This window comes from Solea solea, chromosome 11 (genome assembly GCF_958295425.1).
Source record: "Solea solea chromosome 11, fSolSol10.1, whole genome shotgun sequence".
Taxonomy (NCBI): Eukaryota; Metazoa; Chordata; class Actinopteri; order Pleuronectiformes; family Soleidae; genus Solea; species Solea solea.
Window position 1 is genome coordinate 2,819,667 of NC_081144.1, and position 24,060 is coordinate 2,843,726.

The window sequence follows — 24,060 nt, forward strand, 5'->3', positions numbered from 1 at the left end:
AACTTCTGAAGGCAATTGGTTGCACAGAGGAAAGGGGGTAGATACTTTTGCAAACCCCACTTTTCAGTTTTTTATTCATAGAAAAAGTTCAAAATCATGTATCAATTTCATTTCACTTCATGATGGTGTGTTCCTTAATGTGTGTCTTTCACATGAAATTTCAATTAAATATATTTATGTTTGTGGTCCCAGCATGGCAAAATGTCAAAAAGTTGAAGGGGTGCAGATATTTACGGAACCCACTGTAGATGTCAACATGTGTTTAACAAAATGACAAAAAAAGACGGATTTAATGCATATACTGTAGACTTTTATCTGCTAACAAAAGATATAGCAACAACAAAATGTAATAATTTCACAAATCTCTTCAGCCTTAATTTAAGTCACACATCACATTTCTCTTCTTAACTTTTTTGTTCCTCAGAGTTGTTTAAATCTGGAAAAAAAAATGACATGGGTTAAGTGACATTTTACCCTCCTGCGACACAATAGAACAATAGAATTGAGCGCTCAAAAGGTAATGAATAGAGCTGTCAATCTTTTAGTAATATTTTCTCGTGCAAAATGTTGACTTATTATGGCTGTATTTCAACAGAACATGTGCAGCTGCTCTGCTTTTAGGTCAGCGACTACACTGAGGAAGCAGCTCTATCGTAGTTACCCTCTGTAAGTCTGTCACTTAGTTTTCACATGTCTCATTTTGCCCACAAAAATGACTAGCCTTCAGTGATTACTTTTTGTTACACACAGCAAAGATAATATTCACATTTTCAGAAGCTAGAAAAATCTAATAAATTATCAAAATAGTTGACAATGGTGAGGGTAATTGTCTCAAACCATGTTGTCCAAAATTTGACAAGAAAGTCATACATCACTGTCGTCCAAAATGTGACAAAAAAGTCATACTTGAGTATGTCGTCCAAAATCTGACAAAAAAGTCATACTTTACTATGTCGTCCACAATTTGACAAAAAGTCATACTTTAGTATGTTATCCAAAATGTGACAAAAAAGTCATAGTATAATATGTCGTCCAAAATTTGACAAAAACGTCATAGTTTAGTATGTCTTCCAAAATTTGACAAAAAAAGTCATAGTATAGTATGTCGTCCGAATTTGACTAAAAGTCATACTTTGCTATGTCGTCCAAAATTTGACAAAAAAGTCATAGTATGGTATGTAGTCCAAAATTTGACAAAAAAGTCATAGTATAGTATGTCCTCCAAAATTTGACTAAAAGTCATACTTTGTCGTCCAAAATTTGGCAAAAACGTCATAGTTAAGTATGTCGTCCAAAATTTGACCTCAAAATCATACATTACTATGTCGTCCAAAATTTGACAAGTCATAGTATGTCGTCCAAAATTTGACAAAAGTCATACTTTACTATGTCGTCCAAAATTTGACAAAAAAAGTCATAGTATAGTATGTCGTCCAAATTTGACTAAAAGTCATAGTATAGTATGTCGTCCAAAATTTGACAAAAAAGTCATAGTATAGTATGTCGTCCAAAATTTGACAAAAAGTCATACTTTACTATGTCGTCAAAAAATGCACAAAAAGTCATAGTATAGTATGTCGTCCGAAATTTGAATAAAAAGTCATACTTAACTGTCTTCCAAAATTTGACAAAAGTCATAGTATAGTATGTCGTCCAAAATTTGACAAAAAAGTCATACTTTGCTTTGTCGCCCAAAATTTGACTAAAAGTCATACATTTCTGTCGTCAAAAATTTGACAAAAACGTCATAGTATGTTGTCCAAAATTTGACTAAGTCATACTTTACTATGTCGTCCAGAATTTGACAAAAACGTCATAGTTTAGTATGTCGTCCAAAATTTGACAAAAAAGTCATACTTTACTATGTCGTCAAAAATTGCACAAAAAGTCATAGTATAGTATGTCGTCCAAAATTTGACAAAAAAAGTCATAGTATAGTATGTCGTCCAAATTTGACTAAAAGTCATAGTATAGTATGTCGTCCAAAATTTGACAAAAAAGTCATAGTATAGTATGTCGTCCAAAATTTGACAAAAAGTCATACTTTACTATGTCGTCAAAAATTGCACAAAAAGTCATAGTATAGTATGTCGTCCGAAATTTGAATAAAAAGTCATACTTAACTGTCTTCCAAAATTTGACAAAAGTCTTAGTATAGTATGTCGTCCAAAATTTGACAAAAAAGTCATAGTATAGTATGTCGTCCAAAATTTGACAAAAAAGTCATAGTATATTATGTCGTCCAAAATTTGACAAAAAAGTCATAGTATAGTATGTCGTCCAAAATTTGGCAAAAACGTCATAGTTTAGTATGTTGTCCAAAATTTGACCTCAAAATCATACTTTACTATGTCGTCAAAAATTGCACAAAAAGTCATAGTATGTCGTCCGAAATTTGAATAAAGTCATACTTTACTATGTCGTCCAAAATTTGACAAAAACGTCATAGTATAGTATGTCGTCCAAAATTTGACTAAAAGTCATACTTTACTATGTCGTCCAAAATTTGACAAAAAAAGTCATACTTTACTGTCGTCAAAAATTGCACAAAAAGTCATAGTATAGCATGTCGTCCAAAATTTGACTAAAAGTCATACTTTACTATGTCGTCCAAAATTTGACAGAAAGTCATACTTTACTATGTCGTCCAAAATTTGACAAAAAAGTCATAGTATAGTATGTCGTCCAAAATTTGACTAAAAGTCATACTTTACTATGTCGTCCAAAATTTGACAAAAAAAGTCATACTTTACTATGTCGTCAAAAATTGCACAAAAAGTCATAGTATAGCATGTCGTCCGAAATTTGAATAAAAAGTCATACTTAACTGACGTCCAAAATTTGACAAAAGTCATAGTATAGTATGTCGTCCAAAATTTGACAAAAAAGTCATACTTTGCTTTGTCGCCCAAAATTTGACAAAAAAGTCATACTTTACTATGTCGTCCAAAATTTGACAAAAACGTCATACTTTACTATGTCGTCCAAAATTTGACAAAAACGTCATAGTATAGTATGACGTTTTTGTCAAGTCATAGTATAGTATGTCGTCCAAAATTTGACTAAAAGTCATACTTTACTATGTCGTCCAAAATTTGACAAAAAGTCATAGTATAGTATGTCGTCCAAAATTTGACTAAAAGTCATACTTTACTATGTCGTCCAAAATTTGACAAAAAAAGTCATACTTTACTATGTCGTCAAAAATTGCACAAAAAGTCATAGTATAGCATGTCGTCCGAAATTTGAATAAAAAGTCATACTTAACTGTCGTCCAAAATTTGACAAAAAAGTCAAAGTATAGTGTGTCCTCCAAAATTTGACTAAAAGTCATACTTTACTATGTCGTCCAAAATTTGACAAAAACGTCATAGTATAGTATGTCGTCCAAAATTTGGCAAAAACGTCATAGTATAGTATGTCGTCCAAAATTTGACAAAAAAATCATAGTATAGTATGTCGTCCAAAATTTGGCAAAAACGTCATAGTTTAGTATGGCGTCCAAAATTTGACCTCAAAATCATACTTTACTATGTCGTCAAAAATTGCACAAAAAGTCATAGTATAGTATGTCGTCCGAAATTTGGATAAAAAGTCATACTTTACTATGTCGTCCAAAATTTTACAAAAACGTCATAGTTTAGTATGTCGTCCAAAATTTGACAAAAAAGTCATAGTATAGTATGTTGTCCAAAATTTGACTAAAAGTCATAATTTAGTATGTCGTCCAAAATTTGACAAAAAAGTCATAGTATAGTATGTCGTCCAAAATTTGACAAAAAAGTCATAGTATATTATGTCGTCCAAAATTTGACAAAAAAGTCATAGTATAGTATGTCGTCCAAAATTTGGCAAAAACGTCATAGTTTAGTATGTTGTCCAAAATTTGACCTCAAAATCATACTTTACTATGTCGTCAAAAATTGCACAAAAAGTCATAGTATGTCGTCCGAAATTTGAATAAAAAGTCATACTTTACTATGTCGTCCAAAATTTGACAAAAACGTCATAGTATAGTATGTCGTCCAAAATTTGACTAAAAGTCATACTTTACTATGTCGTCCAAAATTTGACAAAAAAAGTCATACTTTACTATGTCGTCAAAAATTGCACAAAAAGTCATAGTATAGCATGTCGTCCAAAATATGACTAAAAGTCATACTTTACTATGTCGTCCAAAATTTGACAAAAAGTCATAGTATAGTATGTCGTCCAAAATTTGACTAAAAGTCATACTTTACTATGTCGTCAAAAATTGCACAAAAAGTCATAGTATAGCATGTCGTCCGAAATTTGAATAAAAAGTCATACTTAACTGTCGTCCAAAATTTGACAAAAAAGTCAAAGTATAGTGTGTCCTCCAAAATTTGACTAAAAGTCATACTTTACTATGTCGTCCAAAATTTGACAAAAACGTCATAGTATAGTATGTCGTCCAAAATTTGACAAAAAAGTCATAGTATAGTATGTCGTCCAAAATTTGGCAAAAACGTCATAGTTTAGTATGTCGTCCAAAATTTGACCTCAAAATCATACTTTACTATGTCGTCAAAAATTGCACAAAAAGTCATAGTATAGTATGTCGTCCGAAATTTGGATAAAAAGTCATACTTTACTATGTCGTCCAAAATTTTACAAAAACGTCATAGTTTAGTATGTCGTCCAAAATTTGACAAAAAAGTCATAGTATAGTATGTTGTCCAAAATTTGACTAAAAGTCATAATTTAGTATGTCGTCCAAAATTTGACAAAAAAGTCATAGTATAGTATGTCGTCCAAAATTTGACAAAAAAGTCATAGTATATTATGTCGTCCAAAATTTGACAAAAAAGTCATAGTATAGTATGTCGTCCAAAATTTGGCAAAAACGTCATAGTTTAGTATGTTGTCCAAAATTTGACCTCAAAATCATACTTTACTATGTCGTCAAAAATTGCACAAAAAGTCATAGTATGTCGTCCGAAATTTGAATAAAAAGTCATACTTTACTATGTCGTCCAAAATTTGACAAAAACGTCATAGTATAGTATGTCGTCCAAAATTTGACAAAAAAAGTCATACTTTACTATGTCGTCAAAAATTGCACAAAAAGTCATAGTATAGCATGTCGTCCAAAATATGACTAAAAGTCATACTTTACTATGTCGTCCAAAATTTGACAAAAAGTCATAGTATAGTATGTCGTCCAAAATTTGACTAAAAGTCATACTTTACTATGTCGTCCAAAATTTGACAAAAAAGTCATAGTATAGTATGTCGTCCAAAATTTGACTAAAAGTCATACTTTACTATGTCGTCCAAAATTTGACGAAAAAGTCATACTTTACTATGTCGTCAAAAAGTCATAGTATAGCATGTCGTCCGAAATTTGAATAAAAAGTCATACTTAACTGACGTCCAAAATTTGACAAAAGTCATACTTTACTATGTCGTCCAAAATTTGACAGAAACGTCATAGTATAGTATGTCGTCCAAAATTTGGCAAAAACGTCATAGTATAGTATGTCGTCCAAAATTTGACAAAAAAATCATAGTATAGTATGTCGTCCAAAATTTGGCAAAACGTCATAGTTTAGTATGTCGTCCAAAATTTGACTAAAAGTCATAATTTAGTATGTCGTCCAAAATTGCACAAAAAGTCATAGTATAGTATGTCGTCCAAAATTTTACAAAAACGTCATAGTTTAGTATGTCGTCCAAAATTTGACAAAAAAGTCATAGTATAGTATGTCGTCCAAAATTTGACTAAAAGTCATAATTTAGTATGTCGTCCAAAATTTGACAAAAAAGTCATAGTATAGTATGTCGTCCAAAATTTGACAAAAAAGTCATAGTATAGTATGTCCTCCAAAATTTGACAAAAAAGTCATACTTTGCTTTGTCGCCCAAAAATTGCACAAAAAGTCATAGTATAGCATGTCGTCCGAAATTTGAATAAAAAGTCATACTTAACTGTCGTCCAAAATTTGACAAAAGTCATAGTATAGTATGTTGTCCAAAATTTGACAAAAAAGTCATACTTTGCTTTGTCGCCCAAAATTTGACAAAAAAGTCATAGTATAGTATGTCGTCCAAAATTTGGCAAAAAGTCATAGTTTAGTATGTCGTCCAAAATTTGACCTCAAAATCATACTTTACTATGTCGTCAAAAATTGCACAAAAAGTCATAGTATGTCGTCCGAAATTTGAATAAAAAGTCATACTTTACTATGTCGTCCAAAATTTGACAAAAACGTCATAGTATAGTATGTCGTCCAAAATTTGACAAAAACGTCATAGTATAGTATGTCGTCCAAAATTTGACTAAAAGTCATAGTTTAGTATGTCGTCCAAAATTTGACAAAAAAGTCATAGTATAGTATGTCATCCAAAATTTGACTAAAAGTCATAGTTTAGTATGTCGTCCAAAATTTGACAAAAAAGTCATAGTATAGTATGTCGTCCAAAATTTGACTAAAAGTCATACTTTACTATGTCGTCAAAAATTGCACAAAAAGTCATAGTATAGTATGTTGTCCAAAATTTGACTAAAAGTCATACTTTACTATGTCGTCCAAAATTTGACAAAAAAGTCATAGTATAGTATGTCGTCCAAAATTTGACTAAAAGTCATACTTTACTATGTCGTCCAAAATTTGACAAAAAAGTCATACTTTACTATGTCGTCAAAAATTGCACAAAAAGTCATAGTATAGTATGTCGTCCGAAATTTGAATAAAAAGTCATACTTAACTGACGTCCAAAATTTGACAAAAGTCATAGTATAGTATGTCGTCCAAAATTTGACAAAAAAGTCATACTTTGCTTTGTCGCCCAAAATTTGACAAAAAAGTCATAGTATAGTATGTCCTCCAAAATTTGACTAAAAGTCATACTTTACTATGTCGTCCAAAATTTGACAAAAACGTCATAGTATAGTATGTCGTCCAAAATTTGGCAAAAACGTCATAGTATAGTATGTCGTCCAAAATTTGACAAAAAAATCATAGTATAGTATGTCGTCCAAAATTTGGCAAAAACGTCATAGTTTAGTATGTCGTCCAAAATTTGACCTCAAAATCATACTTTACTATGTCGTCAAAAATTGCACAAAAAATCATAGTATAGTATGTCGTCCAAAATTTTACAAAAACGTCATAGTTTAGTATGTCGTCCAAAATTTGACAAAAAAGTCATAGTATAGTATGTCGTCCAAAATTTGACTAAAAGTCATAATTTAGTATGTCGTCCAAAATTTGACAAAAAAGTCATAGTATAGTATGTCGTCCAAAATTTGACAAAAAAGTCATAGTATAGTATGTCCTCCAAAATTTGACAAAAAAGTCATACTTTGCTTTGTCGCCCAAAATTTGACAAAAACGTCATAGTATATTATGTCGTCCAAAATTTGACAAAAAAATCATAGTATAGTATGTCATCCAAAATTTGGCAAAAACGTCATAGTTTAGTATGTCGTCCAAAATTTGACCTCAAAATCATACTTTACTATGTCGTCAAAAATTGCACAAAAAGTCATAGTATAGTATGTCGTCCGAAATTTGACTAAAAGTCATAGTTTAGTATGTCGTCCAAAATTTGACAAAAAAGTCATAGTATAGTATGTCGTCCAAAATTTGACTAAAAGTCATACTTTACTATGTCGTCCAAAATTTGACAAAAAAAGTCATACTTTACTATGTCGTCAAAAATTGCACAAAAAGTCATAGTATAGCATGTCGTCCGAAATTTGAATAAAAAGTCATACTTAACTGTCGTCCAAAATTTGACAAAAGTCATAGTATAGTATGTCGTCCAAAATTTGACAAAAAAGTCATACTTTGCTTTGTCGCCCAAAATTTGACAAAAAAGTCATAGTATAGTATGTCGTCCAAAATTTGGTAAAAAAAATCATAGTATAGTTTGTCGTCCAAAATTTGGCAAAAACGTCATAGTATATTTTGTCGTCCAAAATTTGACAAAAAAGTCATAGTATAGTATGTCGTCCAAAATTTGGCAAAAACGTCATAGTTTAGTATGTCGTCCAAAATTTGACCTCAAAATCATACTTTACTATGTCGTCAAAAATTGCACAAAAAGTCATAGTATGTCGTCCGAAATTTGAATAAAAAGTCATACTTTACTATGTCGTCCAAAATTTGACAAAAACGTCATAGTATAGTATGTCGTCCAAAATTTGACAAAAACGTCATAGTATAGTATGTCGTCCAAAATTTGACTAAAAGTCATAGTTTAGTATGTCGTCCAAAATTTGACAAAAAAGTCATAGTATAGTATGTCATCCAAAATTTGACTAAAAGTCATAGTTTAGTATGTCGTCCAAAATTTGACAAAAAAGTCATAGTATAGTATGTCGTCCAAAATTTGACTAAAAGTCATACTTTACTATGTCGTCAAAAATTGCACAAAAAGTCATAGTATAGTATGTCGTCCAAAATTTGACAAAAAAGTCATACTTTGCTTTGTCGCCCAAAATTTGACAAAAAAGTCATAGTATAGTATGTCGTCCAAAATTTGACTAAAAGTCATACTTTACTATGTCGTCCAAAATTTGACAAGTCATAGTATGTCGTCCAAAATTTGACAAATGTCATAATTTAGTATGTCGTCCAAAATTTGACAAACAAAGTCATAGTATAGTATGTCGTCCAAAATTTGACTAAAAGTCATACTTTACTATGTCGTCCAAAATTTGACAAAAAAAGTCATACTTTACTATGTCGTCAAAAATTGCACAAAAAGTCATAGTATAGCATGTCGTCCGAAATTTGAATAAAAAGTCATACTTAACTGTCGTCCAAAATTTGACAAAAGTCATAGTATAGTATGTCGTCCAAAATTTGACAAAAAAGTCATACTTTGCTTTGTCGCCCAAAATTTGACAAAAAAGTCATAGTATAGTATGTCGTCCAAAATTTGGTAAAAAAAATCATAGTATAGTTTGTCGTCCAAAATTTGGCAAAAACGTCATAGTATATTTTGTCGTCCAAAATTTGACAAAAAAGTCATAGTATAGTATGTCGTCCAAAATTTGGCAAAAACGTCATAGTTTAGTATGTCGTCCAAAATTTGACCTCAAAATCATACTTTACTATGTCGTCAAAAATTGCACAAAAAGTCATAGTATGTCGTCCGAAATTTGAATAAAAAGTCATACTTTACTATGTCGTCCAAAATTTGACAAAAACGTCATAGTATAGTATGTCGTCCAAAATTTGACAAAAACGTCATAGTATAGTATGTCGTCCAAAATTTGACTAAAAGTCATAGTTTAGTATGTCGTCCAAAATTTGACAAAAAAGTCATAGTATAGTATGTCATCCAAAATTTGACTAAAAGTCATAGTTTAGTATGTCGTCCAAAATTTGACAAAAAAGTCATAGTATAGTATGTCGTCCAAAATTTGACTAAAAGTCATACTTTACTATGTCGTCAAAAATTGCACAAAAAGTCATAGTATAGTATGTCGTCCAAAATTTGACAAAAAAGTCATACTTTGCTTTGTCGCCCAAAATTTGACAAAAAAGTCATAGTATAGTATGTCGTCCAAAATTTGACTAAAAGTCATACTTTACTATGTCGTCCAAAATTTGACAAAAAAGTCATAGTATGGTATGTAGTCCAAAATTTGACAAAAAAGTCATACTTTACTATGTCGTCCAAAATTTGACAAGTCATAGTATGTCGTCCAAAATTTGACAAATGTCATAATTTAGTATGTCGTCCAAAATTTGACAAACAAAGTCATAGTATAGTATGTCGTCCAAATTTGACTAAAAGTCATAGTTTAGTATGTCGTCCAAAATTTGACAAAAAAGTCATAGTATAGTATGTCGTCCAAAATTTGACTAAAAGTCAAAGTTTAGTATGTTGTCCAAAATTTGACAAAAAAGTCATAGTATAGTATGTCCTCCAAAATTTGACTAAAAGTCATAGTTTAGTATGTCGTCAAAAATTTGACAAAAAAGTCATAGTATAGTATGTCGTCCAAAATTTGACTAAAAGTCATAGTATAGTATGTCGTCCAAAATTTGACAAAAAAGTCATAGTATAGTATGTCGTCCAAAATTTGACAAAAAGTCATACTTTACTATGTCGTCAAAAATTGCACAAAAGTCATAGTATAGTATGTCGTCCAAAATTTGACAAAAAAGTCATACTTTGCTTTGTCGCCCAAAATTTGACAAAAAAGTCATAGTATAGTATGTCGTCCAAAATTTGACAAAAACGTCATAGTATAGTATGTCGTCCAAAATTTGACAAAAAAGTCATAGTATGTCGTCCAAAATTTGACTAAAAGTCATACTTTACTATGTCGTCCAAAATTTGACAAAAAAGTCATAGTATAGTATGTCGTCCAAAATTTGACTAAAAGTCATACTTTACTATGTCGTCCAAAATTTGACAAAAACGTCATAGTATAGTATGTCGTCCAAAATTTGATAAAAAAGTCATAGTATGTCGTCTGAAATTTGACTAAGTCATACTTTACTATGTCGTCCAAAATTTGACAAACACGTCATAGTTTAGTATGTCGTCCAAAATTTGACAAAAAAGTCATACTTTACTATGTCGTCAAAAATTGCACAAAAAGTCATAGTATAGTATGTTGTCCGAAGTTTGAATAAAAAGTCATACTTAACTGTCGTCCAAAATTTGACAAAAGTCATAGTATAGCATGTCGTCCGAAATTTGAATAAAAAGTCATACTTAACTGTCGTCCAAAATTTGACAAAAGTCATAGTATAGTATGTCGTCCAAAATTTGACAAAAAAGTCATACTTTGCTTTGTCGCCCAAAATTTGACAAAAAAGTCATAGTATAGTATGTCGTCCAAAATTTGGTAAAAAAAATCATAGTATAGTTTGTCGTCCAAAATTTGGCAAAAACGTCATAGTATATTTTGTCGTCCAAAATTTGACAAAAAAGTCATAGTATAGTATGTCGTCCAAAATTTGGCAAAAACGTCATAGTTTAGTATGTCGTCCAAAATTTGACCTCAAAATCATACTTTACTATGTCGTCAAAAATTGCACAAAAAGTCATAGTATGTCGTCCGAAATTTGAATAAAAAGTCATACTTTACTATGTCGTCCAAAATTTGACAAAAACGTCATAGTATAGTATGTCGTCCAAAATTTGACAAAAACGTCATAGTATAGTATGTCGTCCAAAATTTGACTAAAAGTCATAGTTTAGTATGTCGTCCAAAATTTGACAAAAAAGTCATAGTATAGTATGTCATCCAAAATTTGACTAAAAGTCATAGTTTAGTATGTCGTCCAAAATTTGACAAAAAAGTCATAGTATAGTATGTCGTCCAAAATTTGACTAAAAGTCATACTTTACTATGTCGTCAAAAATTGCACAAAAAGTCATAGTATAGTATGTCGTCCAAAATTTGACAAAAAAGTCATACTTTGCTTTGTCGCCCAAAATTTGACAAAAAAGTCATAGTATAGTATGTCGTCCAAAATTTGACTAAAAGTCATACTTTACTATGTCGTCCAAAATTTGACAAAAAAGTCATAGTATGGTATGTAGTCCAAAATTTGACAAAAAAGTCATACTTTACTATGTCGTCCAAAATTTGACAAGTCATAGTATGTCGTCCAAAATTTGACAAATGTCATAATTTAGTATGTCGTCCAAAATTTGACAAACAAAGTCATAGTATAGTATGTCGTCCAAATTTGACTAAAAGTCATAGTTTAGTATGTCGTCCAAAATTTGACAAAAAAGTCATAGTATAGTATGTCGTCCAAAATTTGACTAAAAGTCATAGTTTAGTATGTCGTCCAAAATTTGACAAAAAAGTCATAGTATAGTATGTCCTCCAAAATTTGACTAAAAGTCATAGTTTAGTATGTCGTCAAAAATTTGACAAAAAAGTCATAGTATAGTATGTCGTCCAAAATTTGACTAAAAGTCATAGTATAGTATGTCGTCCAAAATTTGACAAAAGTCATAGTATAGTATGTCGTCCAAAATTTGACAAAAAGTCATACTTTACTATGTCGTCAAAAATTGCACAAAAGTCATAGTATAGTATGTCGTCCAAAATTTGACAAAAAAGTCATACTTTGCTTTGTCGCCCAAAATTTGACAAAAAAGTCATAGTATAGTATGTCGTCCAAAATTTGACAAAAACGTCATAGTATAGTATGTCGTCCAAAATTTGACAAAAAAGTCATAGTATGTCGTCCAAAATTTGACTAAAAGTCATACTTTACTATGTCGTCCAAAATTTGACAAAAAAGTCATAGTATAGTATGTCGTCCAAAATTTGACTAAAAGTCATACTTTACTATGTCGTCCAAAATTTGACAAAAACGTCATAGTATAGTATGTCGTCCAAAATTTGACAAAAAAGTCATAGTATGTCGTCTGAAATTTGACTAAAAGTCATACTTTACTATGTCCTCCAAAATTTGACAAACACGTCATAGTTTAGTATGTCGTCCAAAATTTGACAAAAAAGTCATACTTTGCTTTGTCGCCCAAAATTTGACAAAAAAGTCATAGTATAGTATGTCGTCCAAAATTTGACAAAAACGTCATAGTATAGTATGTCGTCCAAAATTTGACAAAAAAGTCATAGTATGTCGTCCAAAATTTGACTAAAAGTCATACTTTACTATGTCGTCCAAAATTTGACAAAAAAGTCATAGTATAGTATGTCGTCCAAAATTTGACTAAAAGTCATACTTTACTATGTCGTCCAAAATTTGACAAAAACGTCATAGTATAGTATGTCGTCCAAAATTTGACAAAAAAGTCATAGTATGTCGTCTGAAATTTGACTAAAAGTCATACTTTACTATGTCCTCCAAAATTTGACAAACACGTCATAGTTTAGTATGTCGTCCAAAATTTGACAAAAAAGTCATACTTTACTATGTCGTCAAAAATTGCACAAAAAGTCATAGTATAGTATGTCGTCCGAAGTTTGAATAAAAAGTCATACTTAACTGTCGTCCAAAATTTGACAAAAGTCATAGTATAGTATGTCGTCCAAAATTTGACAAAAAAGTCATATATTAGTATGTCGTCCAAAATTTGACTAAAAAGTCATACTTTAGTATGTCGTCCAAAATTTGACTAAAAAGTCATACTTTAGTATGTCGTCCATCATTACTTGGTGGAACATTCCTTGGCCTGGTGAGCCTGCAGGACCGCGATCGCTTCGTCCACCTGAACAAATAGACAAACATGATGGAGATAAAAATATATTTTAATGATCTGAATCAGGGACGTCAAACTCAATCACAACACACGATAAAAACCAGGTCAGACTGGCTCAAGCGGTTTAAAGATGAAATAACAAAGAAACTAATTTTTAGTTCATTATGCTGAGATATCACTAACACAGGGAATACTTTTCATGAAATGAAATGTATTTAACCATAAAATAGTCTAATTACCAACATTAGACTCATTCATTTAAACTTATGAATGATTTTCAAGCAAAATAAGCAGTACAGAAACACGTTTTCCATCTCTGTCCCGATGTTTTTCTGAACATCACAGGCCTATAATCACGAGTTTCAGCAGAAATATGAAGTGAACAGACAGAGGTTTAAGTATATATGATTCCCAGTCCATCAACACAACTCTGATTTCTGAGCCCTTTCACTCTCTGCTGAATTTAGAATGCAATGTATGTATATATACACACACACACACACACACATATGTTTTTTTATATATATATATATATATATATATATATATATATATATATATATATATATATATATATATATATATATATATATATATATACACACATACATACATACATACATACACACACACACACACACACATATACATATACACACACACACACACACACATATATATATACACACATATATATATATACACACATATATATATATACACATATATATATACACACATACACATATATATACACACACACACACACACACACGTATATACACACACACATATATACACCCACACGCGCAGAACAACCACAAACGCACCTTCGAGTGCAGAGACTCGGGCGTTTCCAGCATGTGCAGCAGCTCCGAGTTGTCGATCTCCAGAAGCATCCCAGTGATTTTTCCAGCCAGGTTTGGGTGCAGAGCGTGGATCAGTGGGTACAGTCGCTCACCTGTCCGTGCGTCACAGCAAAGAACCAGAGCTGAGCAGTAACCTAAACACACATTATTTAAATCTATATATAAAAGTTAATTGATTAATCCCTCACCAAGCAGTTGTTTCTGGTCCATGAGAGGAGCAGCAGCCAGCATCGAGGCAGTGAGAGGCTCCTGGACTGGAACGTGCACCGGCTGCTCCATCACTGCAGCTGAAACCACCTGAAGAATCACATGACGACAATACCTCAGCAGTCGCGATCCGAAGCTAACAAGTCGCATCGGATTAATTTAGGCGCCCATTTGATCTTTGCTTACTGTTGAATATCTGCGGATATCTACAGAAGAGTATTAGGGCCACATGTAAAAAGGTTTATTTATTTTTTATTTTTTTTTTAAATAAAACAGCATGAATTCTGAGATTAATGTCAGAATTATGACTTTTTTCTCAGAATTATTACTTTAATCTCAGAATTATGATTTTTTTTTTTCAGTACTTCAGAATTATGACTGTAATCCCTTCAGTCTAATTTCTTGTAGACAGTTATATTTGATTCAGGGATGGTTGTTTATGTGTCCTTATGTGTTATAACAATATAGCATATTTTGCGGCGCTTATACTTAATACTTATGACCTTTTTGAATCTTGTACCTGGCAAATACTCCATATTACAAAAACTAAAACTAATAAAAACTCAACCAAAACTGGCAAACCCACTCTAAAAACTAATTAAAATGAACTAAAACAAAGTCAAAACTAAAGCTAATGAAAAATCCAAAACTATTATAACCTTGCTGTGAATCAATTTGTGTTCAAGACCCAAGACTGCGAATCCTCCTGAATCTGAGGACTCCAGGTCGATGCCCCCTACCAACATTTAACCATCACAATGACTCCAAAACTGTTCACATAAGGAAAAAATCCTGCATAGTTCTGCTTTAAGTTTAGAGAAAAGGGAAGAACAACTGTGACCTGCGGCCTTTATGTGTTGCAGAAGTAAATATTCTCTAGTTAGTTATTTTTTTCACTACTCACCTGCAGTCTTGTGATAGGCGCAGGAACAGTAATGACCTGCTGCGGGTTCCTCACTGCAGGCGAGTACTTATACTGGTTGCTCCTGATCAGACCGGGCATGTCAGTGCGACCTCCGACAGTCTGGGTCCCAATGTTATCTGCACACAAACATTACACGTTACACACCAAATAACTGGCACATAAAGCCACTGTCGTTTTTGGGTGCTTACTCGTCTTCTGTGAAGAACTGACCACACGTGGAGCCTGAGTGGAAGCCTGTCTGACTGTAGCAATGGTCGGGGATCCACGTCGAGCCACAAAGTTACCTACAACCTGGGTTGAGTGGGGGCCTAAATAATTGGCACAGCATTTTTTAAACTCACTGCTAACAGACATGTATCCACCTGAAAACTGTATTCCACATTTCACCTGGTGGTCTCGGTGGTTGTCCTGTCCAGTGAGGAGCTGGCCTCATGTTGCTGACCGCATTGTGGTTGTAGTAGGAGCGACTGTGATGCTACAAGGGAAAGTGTGAATTCAAATTTACGGGTCATTCGTCTACACAGCGCATGACAACCAAGATTCAGATTACACATTTGGTTTGTGCATTATGTTTTCTGTTGTTTTTAAAAAGGAATAGTTCAGGGGATTCACATCCAGTACATTTATATGCAGTTTAAATCGAGCTAAGGCCGTAGACTGACTAAGAAAGGATTTCTTAGGATCACAAAATAACACATTTGAATATACTCATGGAGGCAGCAACTCCTGTATGCTGCGGAAAATAACGATGGTATATAGAATGATTTACCCCAATGCACTTTGCTTTCAAAGCAACACAATCTTCAGTTTCCAGTCAAAAAAAGACTGACTAATGGAAAGAAAAACATTTTCTTCAGATGTTATAGACTTAAAGAGGCTTAGATTTGATTAGCTTGGCCTTCAATTGGTTAAAACCTGTTTTTCCTCATGTCACCGTTGGCAGCCATGAGAGCAGGGGTATGTGTTTTCTTTGATTTATGGCAGTTGACATCAGTTGACTGCACAGGACTGGCAGCTCACACAATGTTCTCCTCTTCGGTCCCAGTTTAAACAAACATACCTGTGGCACAGTCATGTAGTATCCGGCCTGATGGAACGAGTCGATGACCGTATTTGGCATGGACCTCAGGGAGGCAAGTCTCTGCATGTACTTGTTGGTGAGGATGGCTTTACGCTCCTCCCTCCGCTGAGCCAGCGCCACATACAACGGCTTGGTCGCAACAATTCTCCCATTCATCTCGGTCACTGCTTTTGTCGCCTCCTCGGGTGAAGAGAAGCAGACAAAGCCGAAGCCCTTGCTCTGAGAGCCGTCTGTCATCACCTACAGGACGCCAAGAAACCAAAGTTCTGAAATGTTCCACAGGATTTTATTCAATTAAGAAAGAAAAGGCATTTTTTTATACATTTTGGAAAATATCCTCCCAAAAAACACCCTTGTGTTTTCATGTATACAACCAATATGCTAATGTAGTTTTCCAACAAAAACAAACTTTTGTTTTCAGGGCTTAGAATTCTGAGAACAAAATGAGAATTCTGAGAATAAAAAGACAGAATTGAAAAAAGCGAGAATTCTGATTAAAAAGTGAGAATTATGAAAAAAGAATTAGAATTGAAAAATTCCAGAGTTATGAGGTAAAAGTCAGAATTCTGAGAAAAAGACAGAATAGAAAAAAGTCAGAATTCTGAGGAGAACGTGAGAATTGGTTGGAAAAAAGACAAAATTGAAAAGTCAGAATTATGAGAAAAGACAAATGAAAAAAATGACAATCCTGAGAATAAAAAGACAGAATTGAAAAAAGTGAGAAGTTATGAGGAAAAAGTGAGAATTGGTTGGAAAAAAGACAAAATTGAAAAAAGTCAGAATTATGAAAATTCAGAGAGAGAAAAGACAGAATTGAAAAGGCTAAATTCTGACTTTTTTCAATTCTGACTTATCTCCATTTTCTTTTTTCCAAGTTATTCTTACATTTGGCCCTAATCCTCTTCCGTATGACCCACCACCAAATGGAAGCAACATATATCATACAGTGGTTAGAGATATTCTCTCAACTGTCACACACTTAAAACACTGTATCTAAAATACCTTGGCACTGGTGATGGTGCCGTAAGGTGCAAACTCCTTCCGGAGTCTCTCGTCATCTATGGTATCATCCAAGTTCTTCACATAGAGATTCACCCCCTGGAAACAAGACAATGAAGAACAACGATAACTACCTGTTTAAAGACATAAAAAATGAATCATGAAAGTCACTCCAGAGTCTTCAGAGGTGTAATAAGCAGCTGAACCTGGTAGCGCTGGATGCGGTCCTGTTTGATCTGGTCAAACTTGCGTTTGAGTTCTCCCTGACGTTCCAGACGTTTCTGAGCCCGACCCACATAGAGGATTTTCCCATTGATCTCCTTCCCATTCATTTCATCAACTGCCTGGAAAAACATGAGCATCAATACATTTGTTGATAGATTTTAGCTACGCTCTATTCTGTTCTGTAAATCACTTTCCTTTTTCAAAAGAGAAACAAACCCTGAGGAAAGGGCAACAAAACCATTATGGGAACATAATTAAGTGAAGATTATAACTACTATGAAACACTTGTGCATATTAAAATGCATGTTATGACTCGTGATAGAGCAGCAGGTAACTAGAAAAATTTGAGTTAAGAGTGAATTCTGATTCAGCTGCATTGATTGATTTTACTTTCTGTAACCTTCTAGTGACAAATCTGACAATATTGGCATAAGATTATAATGTCCTGTTGAGGTTTTCAAAGCCCTGGACATATCACAGACAAGTCAACATTAAAAGGGAATATGAGTGGATTATTATTATATTAGCAGCTCATGTAAACATAATAGACTGCTACTGTTGCAGGGATCTAGTTGAGGACAGTCCTTCCAGGAATTTGTGGCTGTTTTTGCGATTGTTGCAACCAAATGTGCTTGATTTCACGGCATGTTTCCGATGATTTTATGCATTACATTTGCAAAAAATAGTTGAGGTTTTTTGTTTTATAAAACAAACTAAAAAGCCCGTCCTGCGCAAAATACAATATCTACATATCTGCAACTTCATCACGACTACACCTTCATTTTCAGTTTCAACATGTTAAGGATATGCTCAATAAAAAAAATATCTTACAAGTCAAAATAAAAGCACAGCCAGTTAAAACAATGTTGATTGTGAGTGTACAGTTATCATAGTCCTGACCTGAGAGTTACAGCCTCACAACAGTCTCTCAGAGCAGAAGCTGCATCTGTTTGTGCACTTCATGTATGTATTTACATTAAACCAGCACATTTTTTTTATTTAAATCATTACCCACTATAGAGCAGCAACTAACGATTATTTTCATAATCGATTAATCTGTTGATTATTTTCTCGATTAACCGTTTGGGCCATAAAATATCAGAAAAGCTTAAAAAAATGTTGGTCGGTGTTTGTCAAACCTGGAAATGATGATGTTCTCAAATGTCTTGTTTTGTCCACAAACCAAAATGATTCACTTTTAATGATTTCTTTGTTATATGGAGCAAAAGCTTCTTAAATGTGAGTATTTCCTACTCACATTTAAGAAGCTGAAACAATCAGAAATCTTGTTTTAAACATGAAAAAAGCTTCGAACCGATTCATTGATAATCAAAATAGTTGTCGATTAATATAGTAATTTCAGCTCTAACCCACGATGTCTGATTCGCTGCTCTGGGTTCATTCTCTGAACAGTAGCAGCATGGCCTCGGAGTTTCAGTTGCAAAGGTAAAAAAGACCAAGTTATAACATGTAAGTGTTTTCAGTGAATACAAGCACTGGATTTCTGCCCAGAAGTGGAGGCGGAGCCTCACAGTAAAATCCCTGGTTGGGACGAGTATGTCCTGCAGCTCACTGCGTCTGTGGAGACGAGAGGAGTGCAACACATATCAGTGTAAACACTAGTGTGCAGGTTTGGTCCTGACCAAACCATCTGAGAAAAACTGATCTATGCTAATTGATGAAACGTCCTCTGTCACTGTGATCAACTGGTGAGCAATTTGTTGAATTTGCGTTAATGGTTGCGATCGCAACATCGCAAATTCCTGGAGGGACTGCAGAGAAGACCGAGAAGAAACTTGGCACACTACACCTTCTGCGCATCCTCATGGTTAACATAGTTAACAAAGCCAAATCCTCGTGAACGCCCACTCTCGTCCTTCATCACCCGTACACTCAGAGTCCTTCCTGAGGGTGAAATGTTTTTAACAACAAGAGGAAAAACTAAATCAGTTTAGCAAGATGATGCCACTGGCAGAGTAAATAATAGGATCTCTTACCAAATGGTGAAAAGATTGTCTTGAGCTTCTCATCAGTGCAGTCTTCACCAAAGTTTTTAATATAGACGTTGGTGAACTTCATTGCCTTGGAGCCAAACTCCACCTCTCTTTCCTTTCGAGACTTGAAATGACCAACAAAACTGCAGACAGAAGCAGGAGACAAGCAGCAAATAAAAGATAAAACAAAGTTAGGAGGAAAACGAACTGAGCATGTGCTTAAATCAACCAGGTTTTTAATTGTCTGAGGAATTTCTGGTCTCAATTCACACCATTTTGTGAATTACGGTCCAGTTGATAAACAAACAAATGAAAAAGCGAGGTGCGTTTTAGGGCATCGCTATAGTGTCACTGACAGCAAATGTCACACTCAATGAACCTGCCAGGCCTCACACTCTCATTGACATTCACTCCTCACTTCTTTCCCCACACTCTCATTTAAATATTGACTCTGTTTTGCTTTCAAAAAACACAAGATGGTGCAGGCCAAAACAGCAGTTGACAAACCAATGAGACAACAACAGAAGTTCCAAAAACCGATCCAAAGATTCAGATGTCCAAAGTAAAACAACTGTAACTAACAAATACATACATATGATATCCAAGATAAATATAATAACATTAATGAGAAAAACAATAAAAACACTTAAATCAGCAAATTAAAAATAGCTGAAGAGGAGCCAAGTCTTCAAAAAAAAGATTTCAAATTGGTGGAGTGTCTGTGCAGCCATCTCCACTGTTTTGTAGCCAGTATCTTGGCACAAACAAGTGCAACTGGTCACAGCTGAGGTGACCTCAGAGCTCTACTAGGAGTGTGCAGCTGCAAGAGCTCCAGCAGGCAAGCTGGTGCCATGCCATTAAGACGGCATTTAAAAACAAATAAACACATTTTTAATTAATCCTAAAATAGACAGACAGGGAGCCAGTGTAAAGAAGCCAGTACAGGAGTCATCTGCTCTCTGTGTTTTGTCAGAAGGCGGGCAGCAACATGTTGGACAGAGAAATGACTGATTCACACCAATGTAACAGAGAATCACTGTGGACCAAGCAAGAGGTAACGAAAAACATTAACTTTCATTAGCAGTTCAGATAGTTTACATGCATACATGCACGTCTGTCCATCCTAGGAGAGGATGTGATATGAGGGTCTAAGAACAAAGGGTGTCACTTGCTGTACAGACTGTAAAGCCCTCCGAGGCTATATAAACAAAATTGACCCGACTTGACAGGCCCAACATCTAACATTTCATAAAGTCAATTTATTGTCTACTCACACTTTCCTATCATTCAGCAACATCCCATTCATGGTTTCGATGGCACGATTTGCAGCCTGCTGAGTCTCAAAGTGAACAAAGCCGTAGCCTTTGGATCCTTTGTCGTCACAGACGACCTGCAAAGACAAAATAATGATACTAAAGCCTCAACTTACTTACATTTGCTCCTTACATCCTCAGTGGAAAATTATGCTATTATTTCACAAATTTCTGACATCCAAATTAAATATTACAATCAAACCATAACCCAGGGAACTTACCTTGCAGGACAAAATATTGCCGAAGGCCGAGAAGGTATCGTACAGTGCCTTGTTGTCAATTGACTCGTCTATGTTCTTGATGAAGATGTTGCCCACTCCAGACTTCCTGAGTCCCGGGTCACGCTGAGACCACATTATTCTAATTGGCCGACCCTTGATAACATCATAATTCATTGTATCCAGAGCGCACTCCGCTAAGAAAGCAATGACACCATAAAAATGATCAGAACTTCTTCATATTTCATCACCACAGAGGATTGAATTTATGAAATATTTAAAGTTGCTCCTCCTTAGTGATATTAACATAGATGTAGTGGAGTCACAAAAACTACTAGTTACTGTTATAAGGCATCTTATAATGCCATTTTAAGGCCATGGTCAAAATATTGTGACTTATTTGTCAACTGTTCTGCAAAGGTGTAAAGACAGAAGAATTAGTTCTTATCCATTGTACTGTTGCTTTCTTCCTGTATCATCTGTATCTCCTCCTCATGATGTCTGAGTGGAAGTCTGCCGTTCTGGTCTGTTGGTCACTCGTGTAAATAATGCGAGAGTGGTGTTGCTAAGCAACAACGGCACGGCTCAATGATGGCGTTCAAAAAATTAAGCTGGATGATGAAAGAAGTTGGATTCAGCAGAGAGGCTACAGTATCTCAGACCGCCACTCTTAGCAAAAGATCACCTCACAATTTTAAAAACACATTGTACCACGAGGTTGAAAAAAACCCTGCTGCGTTTCATTCTGCTGAGGCAGAACACCTCTCATGGGATCAGAATTTGGCGTCAACTGCAAGACTCCAGTCCAGGTTGGTACTGGTGGTGTATTTGAGTTGGGAATATGGGCAGACTCAAATTTTTCTGTCTCAGACCTGATCAAGCCCAAGGATAATATTGACTAAACTGGCCTGAACTCGACACAGTAGACCGACTACTACTCTGACTGTCACGGTGGTTGTAACCTTTAATTATGATTACGGCAAACAATTTAATGTTATCCTTCACTCCGGGAAGAAGCAACAACTATGAACACCACACAATTAAGTTATCACCAGCACTTCTGGGCATAATACAAATTCAGATTCACTATGAATGACCACCAGTGCTTCTGTATTACTTATAGATAATCCAACCATCGTGGTGTCATTTGATATGTACGTCAAAAAAACAACTACCTTTTTATGTGGATTAGGATTAAATGGTTACTGTACCATCAGCTGGCTGCTGGAAGTTTATGTACGCGTATCCTAGAGATCTGCGGGTGATGATGTCTCGGCACACGCGGATCGACATGATGGGTCCAGCAGCACAAAATTTTTGGTAGAGCATGGCCTCTGTGACATCAGGGTGCAAGTCCCCCACATACAGGGAGGCGAGGGGATAGGCCGGTCCACTGCTGTTCATCTTGGGTGACAGCTAGAGAGACGAGAGATGCATTGAGTTAGTTTCAGTTTTTTGTTTTGTTCCTGTTTGTAGATGTGGCTGGGCCATGGCATTTAAACTTTACCATTGAAATACAACTTTTGGTGCTACGAAATCTCAAGTACTCAAGTCAAGTAGTTGAACCCACACATTATTTTTTTAATGACACTGTTGACTGTAATGATGCTTTGTGTGGACAAGTGTGTTTGTTGTATCGAGGTGTTCGAAATTACATATTTACATTACAATCTTCTATATTGGGTTTTAACAATAAGTGTATAAACTACTAGAGGTGGCACAAAAAATTGTATTTCAATGGCCACAGCCACCAGCATAAACATGTATGGTTAAATATGGTGATTATTGTAAAAAAAATATGTTTTAATAAAATATTTGTATTATTCCTAGACATAATTGGGCAGTGTTTCTCCACATATCATATGTAAGCTTTACTTTATCATCATCTGTATTTGAGAGCACTTTCTGAAGAGGAAACAACGTTGGTTGTAATGTTACAAAAACATGTTAAAAAGGTCACATATTTTTAGAGAAAAAAGTATGACCCCCACCCCCCCAGGTAAGATCGCTATACAAATCATGATCAAAATAAATAACTAGGATGGTCACAATAATTTTTTGATTTCTCAGCCTCTTAAAAGTTTGAATATTTGCTGGTTTCTTTGCTCCATATAAATAAGAAATAATTCAAAACTGAATCATTTTGGTTTGTGGACAAAATAAGACATTTGAGAACATCATTTCCACGTTTCATAAACACAGGTCAACATGTTTCAACAAATTCTGATACGTTATGTTCTAATCAAGGTAATAATCGACCGATTCATCGATTGTTAGCTACTTTTTACGAGGCTAATAAAATCGTATATTGTCCCCATTAGCTCGTCCATGTTGACATTGGACTGTTGATTTGGCTAAATTAGAGTTCGCGGTCAATTATTTGCACCATTAAATTAGTTTAGCAGTTATTTTTAATCAATCGTTTTGTGAGCTGACTTTCAAATACTGAAAATGCACAAATTATTTTTAGATTTCAGAGATCCATGGCGGACTTTATGATCAAAATGTATTAATGTGCTTCACGTTTAATGATGAAGTGAAAAGCCATACGTGAATTAAACAACATACAAGATTTATAACTAAGTTAATTAGGATTAATTTAACACATTTTAACAAACTGAAGACATCCATTAGATCGATGATAGTTCGCTTAACTCGGTTCAATCTCGATCACCATTTCTTGGTGGGAAACAGCGAATCAAAACGGTTAATAATTGTTCCAAGTGAAGCAGCTAAACTCCTCCAACCGACACCAAGTGTGAATGTAAACCCTGTTCAACGTAACTTACGATTTTTAAATTGCCGAGGCGTCGACGTTTGAAGTTAAATTCTGAGTGAAGCGTGTACACTTTCCGCATGGACGTAGGTTTCCCTCTAATTACCACCGTGGAACACCTGCACCTCCAGTCCGCGCAGTCATTTCAATTAAGCCGTGAGCGCAGAGTCGTTTACGTAACAGTCCGCGACGGAACCTAGTTCTCAAGGAACAATGGCTAACTCGTAAACTTTTTTAGGCCACTTCTTTGAAAGTAAATAAACAGTTATTA

At 34.2% G+C, this 24,060-nt stretch overlaps 1 protein-coding gene across 1 annotated transcript; it reads right to left on the reverse strand.

The window, feature by feature from the left end:
- Positions 1 to 294: 294 nt before the first annotated feature.
- LOC131468704 (embryonic polyadenylate-binding protein-like) lies at positions 295 to 24,043 on the reverse strand. Its single transcript, XM_058643230.1, has 16 exons — positions 23,803 to 24,043; positions 22,225 to 22,429; positions 21,017 to 21,210; positions 20,757 to 20,872; positions 19,486 to 19,625; positions 19,299 to 19,393; positions 17,470 to 17,607; positions 17,267 to 17,362; positions 16,244 to 16,504; positions 15,571 to 15,658; positions 15,372 to 15,491; positions 15,163 to 15,299; positions 14,240 to 14,348; positions 14,013 to 14,143; positions 13,113 to 13,191; positions 295 to 436 (listed from the first exon to the last, which is right to left on the reverse strand). The coding sequence occupies exons 1-15, from the start codon at positions 23,869 to 23,871 to the stop codon at positions 13,132 to 13,134; spliced, it is 1,959 nt and encodes a 652-aa protein (XP_058499213.1). The 5' UTR covers positions 23,872 to 24,043; the 3' UTR covers positions 295 to 436; positions 13,113 to 13,131.
- Between the last annotated feature and the right edge of the window lie 17 nt (positions 24,044 to 24,060).

What these genes read in the sequence shown, in the direction of transcription:
- LOC131468704 (XM_058643230.1), bottom strand. Translation starts at nt 23,871, where the DNA reads ATGCGGAAAGTGTACACGCTTCACTCAGAATTTAACTTCAAACGTCGA. An exon ending in CAGTTCTTCACAGAAGACGA is followed by an intron (nt 15,300 to 15,371) that starts GTAAGCACCCAA and finishes GTTTGTGTGCAG; the next exon opens with ATAACATTGGGACCCAGACT. An exon ending in CCGAGTCTCTGCACTCGAAG is followed by an intron (nt 13,192 to 14,012) that starts GTGCGTTTGTGG and finishes CTATTTGTTCAG; the next exon opens with GTGGACGAAGCGATCGCGGT.